The 14,583-nt window shown below is 39.3% G+C and overlaps 1 protein-coding gene across 7 annotated transcripts in view; it reads right to left on the bottom strand.

Moving 5' to 3' along the window:
• Positions 1–1,584: 1,584 nt before the first annotated feature.
• Positions 1,585–14,583, bottom strand: part of ERG (ETS transcription factor ERG) — a 149,147-nt gene continuing 136,148 nt past the window's right edge. For 6 of the 7 annotated variants that reach the window (XM_068688066.1, XM_068688046.1, XM_068688020.1 and 3 more), the window contains 4 exons: positions 9,243–9,311; positions 8,821–8,877; positions 6,894–6,941; positions 1,585–4,061 (listed from right to left, as the gene is read on the bottom strand). In XM_068688066.1, the coding sequence (XP_068544167.1) occupies positions 3,541–4,061; positions 6,894–6,941; positions 8,821–8,877; positions 9,243–9,311 (695 nt within the window). In that variant the 3' untranslated portion in view covers positions 1,585–3,540. Of the gene's footprint in view, positions 4,062–5,421; positions 5,448–6,893; positions 6,942–8,820; positions 8,878–9,242; positions 9,312–14,583 lie in introns of all 7 variants that reach the window. The other variant, XM_068688074.1, reaches the window with a different exon arrangement.

Below are 14,583 nucleotides of genomic sequence, written 5' to 3'. Positions count from 1 at the left end.
CAACTTGTACAAATGGGGACTGATCAGGGTCATTTTGTTCATGCATCCAGGTGCTTAAAAGGCAAAGATACAGCACTTTCAGCTGAGGTTTCAGAGTCTACCTGTGGCTGGTTTTGGCTGTGCTGTTCTTTTTTTTTTTTTTTCTGGGGGGGGAGGCCATGAAAGAGACTCATCACCAGACCAGATCAGGTAGCAGGCAGTGAACAGCAGAGAGCAGAGACACTGCCATGGATCCACTGCCTGTTTTGCCTCAGCCAATACCCTTGGACACTGGGCTGGTGCTTGCCCCACAGCAAGTAGACCCTGTGAGGCAGCTGCTGTAGGATTGTAGGGAGACCCCACCAGCAGATGGGCCACCTACCCTAACCAAGTTCCCTAGCAGCAGTAGGGGCTCTCCATCTTCTCCCTGAGAGCTGTAAAATCCAGGTATTCCAAAGCCCCTAAAAAGCTGCAAGCTGTAAGTATAGCACTAAGATCCACATCCTGGACTAATTTGCCAGTGAGTTACCTGAGGCCTGCTGTAGGATCTTGCTCTTCAGTTGTGAGGGGTCTTCATCACACCCACCTCCTGTGACTCCATCCCTGTCCCAGTGAAGACTTGGACCCTACCTCTCCATGTCAGGATGTTACTGCCATTGTACATGACAGCAGCTGAGCAATACCATCTGGAAATCCTGTGGGCAGCTCTGTGAGCTCTGGGGATACTTTGAAGGCCTCCAGGCATATTCTATCCAATCTAAACAAAAATGGTTGTTTTATCTGGATTTTTAAGTGTTTAATTTAGAGGTGGTTCAACAATGCACTTACCATTTTTTGAGTTCGAAGTACACACGAAGTAGATAGCAAGCATCTGTAGATGTAATTCCATTGAAAGGCAAACTATTATTCTTATAGCCAGCATAGAGGTGTGCCTGTCATAACTTTCTAAAATAGTGAGTGACTAACCTCTTCCAAGAGTTCAGTTTTTCTAACCTTTTAGTAAGTTTTTATTTTTTAAGAGATACAGACTTACAATGCTTGTTTCCCAAACAACCACAAGGCTTATGATGCCACTGCTCAGGTCTCAAATATTAGTAATATAATCCTGTTCTTTTAAACTGCCACCAAGACACCCATAACACAGGAGTCTGGCAAGTAGGCTCCCACTGCAGAGCACCGATTAATGCTCCGTGAAACGGATATGCAGAAAACTTACTATAAAACCTGAAACCACACCCATTTTGTCTTAAAAAGAGACAAAACAACAGCAAAATAAAGGGATATAGTTGGAGGTTTAAGCTGACTGGGGTGTCTGCAGTAAACACTGCCTGATGTGGAAAACCACTCATAAATGTCAGTGTTAATTTTCCAGACCAGTTCTTCAGCTGGTGTTGGGTAAAAACAAAACAAAACAAAACAAAACAAACAAAAAAAGGAATCATGCCATTAGGCACCAGATGTAGTTTTGGGGCCCAGGGTACGGTGTGGGAAGCCTCTAAATCTAGAACAGAAAGAAAACATCCTGCCCTTTGTAAACAGCCAAGATGGATTGCAATGACAAATTAACAAGCTACTATACACTCCATTCTAAAGTGAGGAATAATGGAAATTATTCATTATTCACTTTATTTACTAATAATGATACAGTATGTATTAATAGGAAGGGGGCATAGTAATTCAACGTATGTGTCAGTATGAAGGTACATCTCAGGCTGAGATAATGCTGCATAATCTGATGCCAATGAAAGATAATTTCTGGGTAACAGGATTCTTCCTTAAAGGACTCCTTTAGACTTCATTTTCAATCTTGGCCATGAAGTTGTCAAAGAACTGGGCATGCAATCTCTGGGCAAAAGAAGTTTAGGACACAACTGGCAAGATGCTGTTACAAAGGTTTGCAAACATTTTTGCAGAATTGTCTGGAAAAGAATATACATAGCACCTGTCCACATTTAGTTTATGCTAAGCATTGCTACTTTTTCCTACATTTTCATGATTGCCAGATTTTACAAAAAAATTTTAAAACAAAATCCCTGACATAATTTAATTTGGTGAGAAGTTCTGATAGGTGTGTCAGGCACTGAAAATGCAAATGCAAATACAAACTACTGTGTCAATCTGAATTGCCATGCTAGGCCAAGCTTATTTTATTACATACATTCTGCATTCTAAGTACTAATATGTTCATAATGTAAACATTAAGCATACAGAGTTAAAATTCAAGGCCACAATATTTTGATTGTCCCTTTTTGTGTCTTTGGTTGGCCGAGATCAACTCGTAGTGTATAAATGCATAAGTTATATAATAATTATATAAAAAGGAAAAAATAACATTGACTTGTATACTTCATTCTGACAAACGCACAGCGTTCGCGACTCAATAAAGAAAAACTGGCGCCCGCCTAACAAAAATACTTAGATGATTTCTGATTTTGGCAGTCAAGGGTTGTCTCTTGCTTTAACCAATAGAAAAGAAACCCCCTTAATAATGATGAGGTTCTAACTGGTAACTTTTAAATATAAAACACAATTCCAGTTTTACTTTTTTTTTAAAAAAGAGATGCATATTCTGATTTCTGAATTCTTCTGCTTTTCCCTTTTTCACTTTTTTATTACTCTAAAAACAAGTCTGCTCCTCCTGTAATACTGGGAATGGTATGATACTGAGCAAAATGTTTCGCAAGTCCAAACAAGTATTTCTTCATAGTCCCAACACTACTAAGTTTTCAGTCTCTTCAGTCTCTACTGGTGAAGAAGTTTCTTTTCCCATTCTCACCGCCTTTGTCCTCCTCTTTCTCCTTTCCTCTTCCTCTGTCAGGTGTAGGCCTCTGATCTACTATCATACACTTGCCCTTCAGCACGTTCTCATTTCCAATGTTTGGCTCAGGGTTCTTGTAATACTGTCAAGGAATCCTAAAGTTTGGGTTGTCTTCACAGTTTGAGTAGCTGATAACACGCTGATGAATGGAACGCATGTGATTTTAACCAAAACAATGCCTTTATATTCCAAATCACCTTCCACACTAAACCAGTCCCTTTTGTTGATATGTTTCTATTTTTTAAATACAGGTAGTTTTCTTTTTTCTTTCTTTTCTTTTTTTCCCCTACCGCCCCCCTCTTTTGTAATGATTCATATATTGTGTTAGGTCACTATAGACTTATCCTTATATTGCTGTAGTATAGTCCCAGTTTTGCATTAGCAAGATATCAAACTTTACACATAAGCTTATCAGCTTTTTAAGACCACTAGATTTTGTAGGTTTTCCTTATCATTTCATGCTTTTACCTACAATAGTCTATTGTTTGGTCCACAGAGTCGATGCCCATATACATTACATTTTAGTATCTTAATACTTCACGAGTATCTCCTTTAAATCCCTACTACAAATAGTCTTTTTTGACATCTATTTTTAAATGCGTTTTTCCCAGCCAAACCATCATTTGTCTCTAGGCACTTTTAATTCATGTACTCCATTAGAGTTCATTGCAGCTCATCAGGGACTGTGTCCCAGTGAGCAGTGTCTTTGTTTCCTTTTTCTGGTGTTTCGTTTTTTTCCCCACTTAGTAGTAGGTGCCAAGATGAGAAGGCATATGAGCTGCTGGCAGCCTGGTGTTGGGGTAGATACCTCCAGTTGGTGAATTCCAGTATGGATTAGGGGCAGCGAAAAAGCTGGATGAGGTTACAGGCAAAGCAGGGGGGTGGGGAGCTACAAAGTTCATCTTCTGGGGGTGCGCATGGTAGGAGCTCATGTAGGGGAGGTCTGACGGGTATTTGTACATGGATGACTCCGGGGGGTGAGGCTGGAGGGCCTGAGCGATTCCATGGAAATCAAATTTGTAGGCATAGCGCTTACCATGAACCTTAGTCATAATATTTTTATCATAGTAGTAGCGGAGTGCACGGCTGAGTTTGTCATAGTTCATGTTAGGCTTGCTTTTCCTCTCCCCCCAGCGCCGAGCCACTTCATCAGGGTCGGTCATCTTGAACTCCCCGTTGGTGCCCTCCCAGGTGATACAGTTGGAGTTGGAGCTATCTGAGAGAAGCTCCAGCAGGAACTGCCATAGCTGTATCTGCCCACTCCCTGTTAGGGAAAAAAAAGAATGGAATTGTCAGGACTAGTGCATAATAAAGTTAAGACACCAGTTCTTTCAGGCTCTCACATAGGACCCTATTAGGAAATGTTGCAATGTCAGTTCCTACTTCTTACCCTAACTAGTCCCCTTTCTCCTAGCCCTGTCTCATGAAATCTTAAAGAGCAGAGATAATAGTAATGTGTCATGTTTTCCCTCATCTGGGTGGCAGAATGCCATTACATGGAGATTTAATAGTTACCTAATGTCATTCAGTGTAGACAATTGATGGGGAAATCATACAGTACTCATTTAGGAAACTAATCTCTAAAGTTCAGGACAAACAGCTTTTACTTGCGTAACATTTTGCTTGTTCTCACAGCATTATGTTGCAACTAAATGTTCTCTGCTATGGAATAAGCCTACACAAAATGGAGAAGTTTAGAGAAAGCTGGACTCATGCCAAACCATATCACCCATTTGCAGCATTTGGGGAAATGCAGAACGGAAACTTATTAGCTTGCTGTTGCACTGCATACAACCATAGGGCAAAACATTTGCAAAAACAGTGAAAAGGTCCATAAAATTCATTCTCATCATTGTTCTGTGTCAAACAAGAGTTTAAATGATTACTGAAGTTAAGACATAAAACTGGCTTTTTTTTTTTTTTTTTTCTCCCTTCTCTGCCAATTTCATTTTAAAAGGAAAATAATTAGTCTGCTGTCAACTTTGCAGAAGTGTGTTGCCCAGTTATAGGAATAAAATTTGACCATTTTAGGCAATTGAAAGTAGATCGTGAAGGGCCTTGCCACTGATATTCATGTTAAAAGCTTAGCATTTCTTAATAAAGCAGCACTTAAATGATGCAAAATACAGCTGAAGCAGCTTGCAAGGCAATCTGTTTCACAAGCACAATGTCAGCAGAATTTGCCAACCAGCTTGCATATGCTAACTTCTAAGTACATCTCTGACCAGGATTTGGTTGAGTTTCTTTTTTCTTTTTTTTTTCCCAAACCAGATATGTGGGTATAATAAACAAGCTTTTCTTTAGAAAGCTTATAGTGGTAAATTATAATATCAAGCTAGAATAGCATCTGAAATCCATTAGCAGTTTATACTTCAGTGCAACTGAAACCCATATTCATTTAAATGATATTTATCCAAACTGTCCTTAATGAATTTCTTCTGTTCCATTAACATGCATTAAATAAACAAACAAACAAAAGAATCCATGGTATGAGCAAGGCATGCAAGTTTTAATACACGAAACATAACAAGGGGATTAGCCTTTGAAAATCAATAAACAGTTCAGCACTGGACAAAACACAAATTTTTGAATAAGCAATCCAACATATGTTCTAACATAAACACTTGCCTTCCAAATGTAATATATGGTCCTATGAAAATAAATGGTTGCTGTCAATTTCCTTTTAATGAGAGATTAATTCCACCAATTTATAAACACACAAAACATGTTAAAGCACAGGAATGATGGTGTGTAGAAATTCCATACCCACATGTTAAAAAAGTATCCCAATCCAGATTACTTTAGTGTCTTCCACAGTAGTGAAGGCTACCAAATGCACACTTGACAAAATTGTAAAAGCCTGAGACTTACAAACAGATTAAAGGGAGGTAGCCTCCCCCCCCCGCCCCCTCCTCCAATCCAATTACGATCTGTGTTACCTGGAAACCCAGTACTTGAGGCCATTGGGAAAGCCCCATTCTTAATACTTATTTAACTACTTTCCTATGCAATGCAAAAACTGTCTAAAAAGTTATCTAATCTAGAAGTGCTTGATGTCACTTGGGATAAAGCAAAATGAAATGGAGCAGTATTTTGGCAAATTTGTGCTTGGAGAGGCTGTAAGATTGTTGTTGTAAGATGAAACATTACTGGGGGTTGAGGAGACCCACAATGTGGAAAAAAGCACACTGCGCCCTTCAGCTGTTAAAGAAAGGGAAGTAGGAAGTGGCACAAATAATGTCAATCTATTGTGGCAGATTATGTTCTTGATTACAGTAGTATATGGCCACAGTGTGTCCTGTGGACTCAGAGAAGCAACAGCGAAATCTGCACAGTTCACAATTCACCGTTAGCTCACTAGGAAGGATCTTCATCTTCAGCTAAAATACCCTACAAGGCCCTGTCTATTATGCACCTAGTTACCTTCCTCTTAGAGTGGGCTAACATTTCTGACGTGTCTAATCCAGTTATTCTTTGTAAATAGATTCTGCTTTCCCATTTTACATATATATATTTGTTGGTTTGGGTTATTCATCCAAAAAATATTTTATTTGCAAGGTCAGTATGTCATTGAATTGTGGATTAACAGAATCTATGGCATATATGACACACATCAGTAAGAGACACATGCCGTTCTGGAGGAGTACCTGGAGGCCAAAAGAGATATCTTACAGCACCTAAGAAAACTCCCAATGTCTAGGCAACAGAAGTGAACCCCTATTGATATAGTTACTGGAATCTACTGAGACATTTGACTGAATATAAGCACCTATTCTAGGACGAGATAAACATCTATATTAACTACATCTCCAGTGATTATCATGGTAAGTAAGACACCTAACTCATATCTAGACACCTACACTAAGACACATGAGTTTGTGTCTTAAGGGTGGGACTGACATCTGTGAGCTCAATCCCACTCTTAAGTAATTCAGAAACCCAATCCTGCGACATGTTGGCTATCATCAGCTCCCACTGAGCCATACTGAAGAATGGCAAAGTCTGTCACATCACCTTCTAACTCAGGCCTAAAAATGGGAGTGGGGGCACTATCAGAGAAGAAAAAAGCTCCTAAATCAGCAAAGCCCCTTCTCACCTGGATTTGCAAGACGGCTGCTGGTCGGTCCAAGAATCTGATAAGGATCTAAAAAATTGTGAAAGAAAGATTTTAAATCACATAATAATGTCATGTATTTTAAGTGCTATTTTTAACCCTGTAGAGGATTAGCGAGTGCCACCTGATGACACAGCAGGTCCAACACTGGCAAAAGTTGTTCCTTTCCCTGCATCACAATATTTGCATATTTTCCCTTAAAATTTGGTGTGCAAGTGAACAGTTGCAAGGATACGCATTTGCTTTTTTTTTTTTTTTTTTTCTTTTCCTGTATTAGTGTGAAAAAACATATGTTCAGACACACTGTAAATTTGGTCTAGAAGTATTCTGCTTCCCATTTAAACAAAGTATACAAATACACAGATACCCTTTGGAACTATCTACCCTTGCAATGTGCAAGAGCCCACAGGCCAGAGTCCTGTTGCTAACCATGGCATGGATTTGGTGAGGAAAGGACAATGATATCTCATCTTGAGGGGATACATTTGCTTTCCCCTTGTCACTGCTGCTTCTTTCTGTGCCAAAACAGACTCCAAAAGAGGGCAGCGAGGGCATGGCTGAACCCAGGCAATGTGACTGGGTTGTTTCTTTAACATCACAGTCCAGTGAGGGATCTCTTGAATCGACTTTGCAATTGGGGTTTTCCAAATCCCATAACATCTCAATTACTTCCTCATGTGGAAATGAGGATCCCCTGTGGAAATGAAAGCTGATTTTGACCTGAACTGAAATACAACAGGAAAAAGGAAAGACTGTGACAGAAGTAGGAAAGACAAAGCAATGGTCAGCAAGTACAGCGTGTAGGTCCCTGTATAACAATCATGTTGCTGGGCTGTCTCGTCTCTGAACAGCTGCTCTCAAATGGCCATCAGTTTTACAGCCAAGAATATAATCAGGTTACATTTCTTATACATTTAAATAATCTGGGCAGCTCACACACAGCCATTTAATGGTCCCAAGGACTTACATAAATCATCAATATATTTCTGGAAAGATTCTCATGGTTGGGAGGCCAGATTAGATAAAATGCTATCTGGGCAAAAAGCAGTTTAATACTTCCCAGGCAGCATGCATGTAAGTTAATGAGACATAGTCATGTGCACAGTCTTATCCAGCTATAACAAAAACCAGAATAATGATTTGAAATCCATGTGATAAAAACAGGCTCAGAGTCTTCTGAGCTAAGAATATCCTCCAAATCTCCTGTATTTCCTACTTCCACCCTTTTGTTGTTAGCAAAATCCATCACTGACTCAGACTGCACTGCTTTCTAACTACCTGTCTAAGACAGTTCTACAGTTTAGTTTCACAGTAAGGGCTTAAGTCCTACCCCAAGGATTAGCTGCTTTGAAACCACAAAATGCACCCATCTTGCAGAAACACTAGCCTACAATTCAATAAACCCCTATTTTCTCCTCACAGTTTCTCGATAGGTTGGAAATCCTTCTCTTTTTCCTGTTTAATTTCAAGATCTTAGGATGTAAAATTCAAATAGGTTTCTATGTGTTATAATCCACTTTCATCTCTTTGTTTATGCATATTTTCCAACTGCTAGCATTTCAATTACTGTGGAATATATCTTCTTTTGACATCTTTATCTTCTAGCTGTGTGTCTAAACTGAACATAGGTACTTTGTTTAACAGCTTTCTCACTCTGAAAGATTGTCATTGCCACTAAACATTACTAAAAGCAAGTTTTAATAGGCATGGGAGACTCTATCTAAGATCCAGATGTACAGTCAGCTCATACACAGGTCTAGGGAATTACTCGTCACCAGCTGGAAATCTTATTCGTGCACTGAATTAGATCTTACAATTGGCTTCTGGTTGGTAGGAGAGAGACGGCCTTCTGATCATGTTCAACAAACCCTGTCACACCCAAACATAATTCAAACAAAATGACACCCACCTAACTGAGGACGCTGGTCTTCTGTTTTGGGCACTGTTGAGGATGATGGCTGAGTAGCTGAAAATGGAGAAATCCATGTAGTTATTTTTCCAATCTGGGAGTTGTTCTCCAATCCTGTGACAGACCACATGCCCGGGACTCCTGCTGTTCACCACTGAATGATGGTCACAGTAGGATTTAGGTTTGTGAGACTATATGGTCACAGACTTGATGAAGTCTGCATTCAAGGAACATGAGGCTGCCCCAGTAACTCCACCCAGCATTGCCTATACACAGCTAAGAGTCTTTCCAAACAAGGCACAGGTATAAGTCCTTCTGAGCTGAGAGCTGAGATAGCTGCTATCAGTTCACCTCAGGGTATACCCGGATTACAACAGATGTGCATTGGGACCAGAAGCTGGACATATGCAGATCTTTTTTACCTTTTGACTGAGGAGTGGGGTGGGTGTGACTCGTCCATGCTGATCTCCTGGCTTGCTCATAAGGCAAATCTGCAAAGGAAAAATACAGTCCTTCATGCAGATATGGTATAAAGTGTTACCTGTCCATAAGAGGTACATTTCTGGGTGATTTGTTGGACTAGAAAAATCACTGAAATAGGAAGAATACTCCTGGTTAAACCCTTTATTGTCTGTATGATTTCTAAAAATAAGAGTATCATATTGTCTTCTGTAGTGCTCTTTGGAGGTGCCTATTGTTAGATGCCTGAAATATCTGGCACAAATGCTCTACAGAGTCCAACATTTCCAAATGCTCAGAGTACTCCCTTTGGTCATCTTGTCTGACTGATATGCTCAACTCCTGCACTTGACATAAGCATCGGTCAGGCTTATGAACCACAGTAGGCCTCAATATGACTGTTCCCTGAACTGGACAGCTCATTAATAATAGAACACCAGGTGGGTGATCATGGCCGTGACCATGAACAAAGAGCCCTTGAACAGGTGACTCACTGAAATTCCTCATGGAGAAATGGCAAATTACATCAAGAGGTTGAAAGCAACATGGTAAGATTCTAAGTCTGACTGCAAGCCAATCACTTTATCTTACACAGATACCAAGCAGTCAGAGAAAGCCTAATCTGAGCACTCCTTGCTGAAACAGCAGGCTGCACAGCAGTGATCTCCCTTTGGACTGGGACATCTCTCAAGGTTACTCCTTGTGGTCAGGAGATCCCTACAAACTACATTTGTTGGTGAGTGAAATATTAGTCTTTAAGGATACCTGATTTATGTTAAGATTTAGCAACTTAAATATGTAGTAGATTAGTCATTGTGACTCTTGTCATCATAATCAATTAACTATATCAATCTACTTAGTATAACAAACTAAACTGCTGCTAAAACTGTGTATTGGATAGCTCCTGCAACACCTTCCTCAGCCAAAGACACCAAGGAATGACACACTGTGCAGTGTGGACAATTTATACTAGAGCCTTGTGGGAAAAGTCTCCCAAGAGGTCAGAGCTCAGATTAAGAATAAACTGTGTGACATTCCCTTCCAGACTGTGTATGTAACAGTATTTTATTTTAAGAAGATAGACTTCAGTTGATTTACTTTGCAATTCTTTACTAGTCTGTTCCTGTTATCCCTTGAGATTAATCAAAGTTTATAGGTTGAATTTGAGAGTTCCTTTTTCTGCAGAGACATGGGAGACAATCAAGTCTTGTTTTTGTCTTTTGGAGATTCTCCTAAACTACTGTTATATCTTCTTTGTGTTCTTAGTGGCTCTCACTGGTGTAATGTACTTTATCATGCTCTCTCCTTGATATTATTCCTCAAGCTTGCAAGTCCTCTTTTCCCCAGATGCACCCTCTGGTCTAATTCTCATCATCTAGCATTTTTGGAGTAACTGATTGTTGCACTTTATTATTTTCACTCATTTGTCTTTTACCAGTCATTTCAAATTTAATAATTAATTTTCTTTCACAGTTCCTCCCACATCACAGTATCCTCACAGATCTCTAAAACCTTAGAATGTGAAAATAGTGAACATGCTTAAATGTTAAGAACAGCTATATACACATATTCCACATATTCTCTATTTCTTTCAAAATGTGATGCTTTTGTTTGTTTGATTTTTTTTTGTTTGTTTCTTTTTGTTTTGTTTTGTTTTGTTTTTCCTGCTTCATCTATTTAAATATACCTTTCCGCTTCTTGGGACAAGCTGCTTAATTTTATGTGTCTAAACTAAATTCTCATTTACCTTTTTCCTTTTTTTTTTTTTTTTTCCACATATGCATTACTTTTATTTCAGTTAAATGGTTTAGTACATAAAATGAAGAAATTAAACCATAAAAGCTTTATTCATAAAGAACTAGAATTTAAAAGCTTTCTTGATAAAGTATATGCAGGAAATTCAGTCGTTCTTTTTACCCTTTGAAATCTTTTGCAGTTGCTTGTGCTTTTCTATGGCTGGCTTAAACACATTAGCTGAAATTGTTGCCAAGATCATAGAGTTATGTAGCCTGCCCATGATTTCAGCAAGGTAACAGTACCCTCCTCATAGAACTAAAGTGGTGCAAATAATGATTGTTAACAATGCTTGTGCTTTATTTTAGAAATTATTGGAAATGAAAGCAATTGGGAAGTAAAGAAACAGTCACAGAGTGGCTCTGTGCACACCAGATGTATCTCTCTGTCCATTTCCAAGCACTATAAGCAGGAATATCAAATGCAAATAAAGTGTAATATGAAATTCAGAACCAAATTGCTTGTAATTTATTTAGTCTGTTTGGCCTGAGGAACAGACTGGCACTACCCAGCCCTGGAATCTTACACTTCAAAAACTTTGCTTTTGCTGACATATGCATTTTATCTTTGTATTGCATTTAAATAACTAGTGCCTTTTTATCCCTGGTTTCTTGAGAACTATTCCAGAGTCTCATTTTTCAGATACTCGGAGAAAAAAGATTGTACAAGCATTCATCTCTTAGCAGAAAACAGGTGTGGAACTGAATCACATTGATGTCCTGGACAGGTTGAGATCAACACCTGCTATCAATTGATGCAGTTGGAGAAACCTTATCACCTGAAAACTCACAGAAATTCAGAAGCATTCTAGCCACTTTTCCAGGGTTTTCCAAGTTTTGTACAGAACGGAATAACTCAGCCATGGTGCCAGTTGAAGGACAGTGTTTGGAGGTTCAAACATGTCCAGGATCTTCTAAACAAGACTAGGTACTTACAGAATAATAGAATCAGGGAATGGTTTGGGTTGGAAGGGACCTTAAAGATCATCTAATTCCATCCTCCCTGCCATGAGCAGGTACACTCCCACCAGACCAGGCTGATCAAAGCCCCATCCTACAAGACCTTGAACACTTCCAAGGATGGGGCATCCTGAACTTCTCCAGAGAAATCTGTTCCAGTGCCTCATCACCCCCACAGTGAAGAATTTCTTCCTTATATCTAATTTAAAGCCACTCCTTGTCCTATCACTACACCCTTGACAAAGAGTCCAACCCCAGCTTTCCTGTAGGCCCTTTTTAGATACTGGAAAGGCACTATAAGATCTTCCTGGAGCCTTCCCTTCTCCAGGCTGAACAACCCCAGCTCCCTCAGCCTAGCTTCAGAGGAGAAGAGCTCCAACCCCTTGATCATATTTGTGGCCCTCCTCTGGACTCATTCTAATACTTCCATACTTGTGGGTATTCTCCTCTCCTCTCCTCTCCTCTCCTCTCCTCTCCTCTCCTCTCCTCTCCTCTCCTCTCCTCTCCTCTCCTCTCCTCTCCTCTCCTCTCCTCTCCTCTCCTCTCCTCTCCTCTCCTCTCCTCTCCTCTCCTCTCCTCTCCTCTCCTCTCCTCTCCTCTCCTCTCCTCTCCTCTCCTCTCCTCTCCTCTCCTCTCCTCTCCTCTCCTCTCCTCTCCTCTCCTCTCCTCTCCTCTCCTCTCCTCTCCTCTCCTCTCCTCTCCTCTCCTCTCCTCTCCTCTCCTCTCCTCTCCTCTCCTCTCCTCTCCTCTCCTCTCCTCTCCTCTCCTCTCCTCTCCTCTCCTCTCCTCTCCTCTCCTCTCCTCTCCTCTCCTCTCCTCTCCTCTCCTCTCCTCTCCTCTCCTCTCTCCTCTCCCCCTTAAAATATTTATATATCTGTACACTGAGAGGGCTGTGTGATGCTGTCTGCTTGTACTCAGTGACACTTACAGCCCTGAAATACATGTGGTACAAATTTAGTACTGTGAGAAAACTTTTGCCTTTTAATACATCATAAGATGGTTTTCTGACCACACCCTCTCCATTAATAGAAAAAATCCACTTATCAGCCTTGCTTGAAACAGCACAAAATTCCAACTTTATTCTTAGTTCAGAATTGCACCTTGATAAACATGTTGCTATCCTAGATAAGCAGATCTGTTCTTGTTCGTGGAATATTAGTACAACATGTTCTTATCTTGGGCAAATCTTTGATGGGAATGCTTCTGTTTGATGAGATGTAGACAAACCCATATTAGGTCTTCCTGAGCTCCTGATAGCTTCACTGTGTTACTTTCAGCTTGCTGAAACCTCGTGTTCTGTTGTAAAGGTGACTGAAGTAATATGCCTTTGTTATTGTAATTCATTATAAACATTGCTCATTTCCTATTCACTATTGTAGTACCTTAACAATGGTAATGCTTAATTATTTTCTCCAAAATTGCATCCCAGGATTTGGCAAATTCAATTTAACCTTGTTTATTCCTCCACCCACCCTCTTTTTGACCTTTTTCATGTCATCAAATAATTGTCCCGAGAGTCTGCTATTGCTCTTCGATGAAATGTGATTTGTTATGGAAAAGCTTCTTTGCAGTCTAGTTGACATGCAATGTTTAACAGAAAGGAAAGCCAAGGAATAATTCAGTAAAATAGTTTCTTGACAGAAAACTGAATTTCTGAAAAAAAATCTTTCTTTCTAAATGAACATTCTGACCTTGAAGATGTTTGCCAGATCTCTATTGTAAAAGATAAATTAAAATAATTCTTTCAAAAATCACATGATATTTTGTTGCAGGAAATGCTTAGTTAGGATACAGCAGCTCTCACAGAAGAATAGAAGTGTGTTATATCCAAAGTACAATTCTCACAAGGAATTGTATCAATACAGAAAGATGCGTTTAATGTTAACATAAAGTGTTTTGTTTTGTAGATGTCAGGATATTTTATTTTGATAAAAATGCTGAAAGGAAGGGTTTCACAATGTCAAATTTTAAAAAGATTTGAAAAAAAAATATCTTTTACTTCAGAGAAAAGTAGTATTTTATTTTTCCATCAGAAATTAGGATAAAAATATATATATATATATATATATATTAAAAACATAGAATTTCTCCTGGTATAGAAAAGCCGAATTTTGTTGAACACCACTGGAAATATATCCATAAAATTGTATTCTTTCATGACAGATTCATTCTAGCCTTCACCTGAAATCCTCTCAGTTGTCATGGTTATTTGCTATAGGACACCCAGGTACCTCTGTTCTTATGTCGCATGCTCCTTTTCATTGGAAACTACTGACAGCTTTGGGCATCTAGTATAACATTGAATAGTTAGTATTTGATTCTACATCTATGATGTGTCTTCTCATTCATATTCATGTCCAGATTCCTCTAAGCCATTCAAAGCTCTTGGGTACTACAACAACTGGTGATCACGAGAGACGCAATCTGCTTTAAGGTTTCGTGAAAATATCTTTCCTTTTAACTTCTTCTGAAATTTTTTTTTTTCTAATACTGGGAAACAGACAAAGCAGGCACTCTGTGACATTCTATTTGATAATTATATCATGATTCT

The sequence above is a fragment of the Anas acuta genome, chromosome 1 (genome assembly GCF_963932015.1).
Source record: "Anas acuta chromosome 1, bAnaAcu1.1, whole genome shotgun sequence".
Taxonomy (NCBI): Eukaryota; Metazoa; Chordata; class Aves; order Anseriformes; family Anatidae; genus Anas; species Anas acuta.
This window is presented reverse-complemented; position numbering and strand designations above follow the sequence as displayed.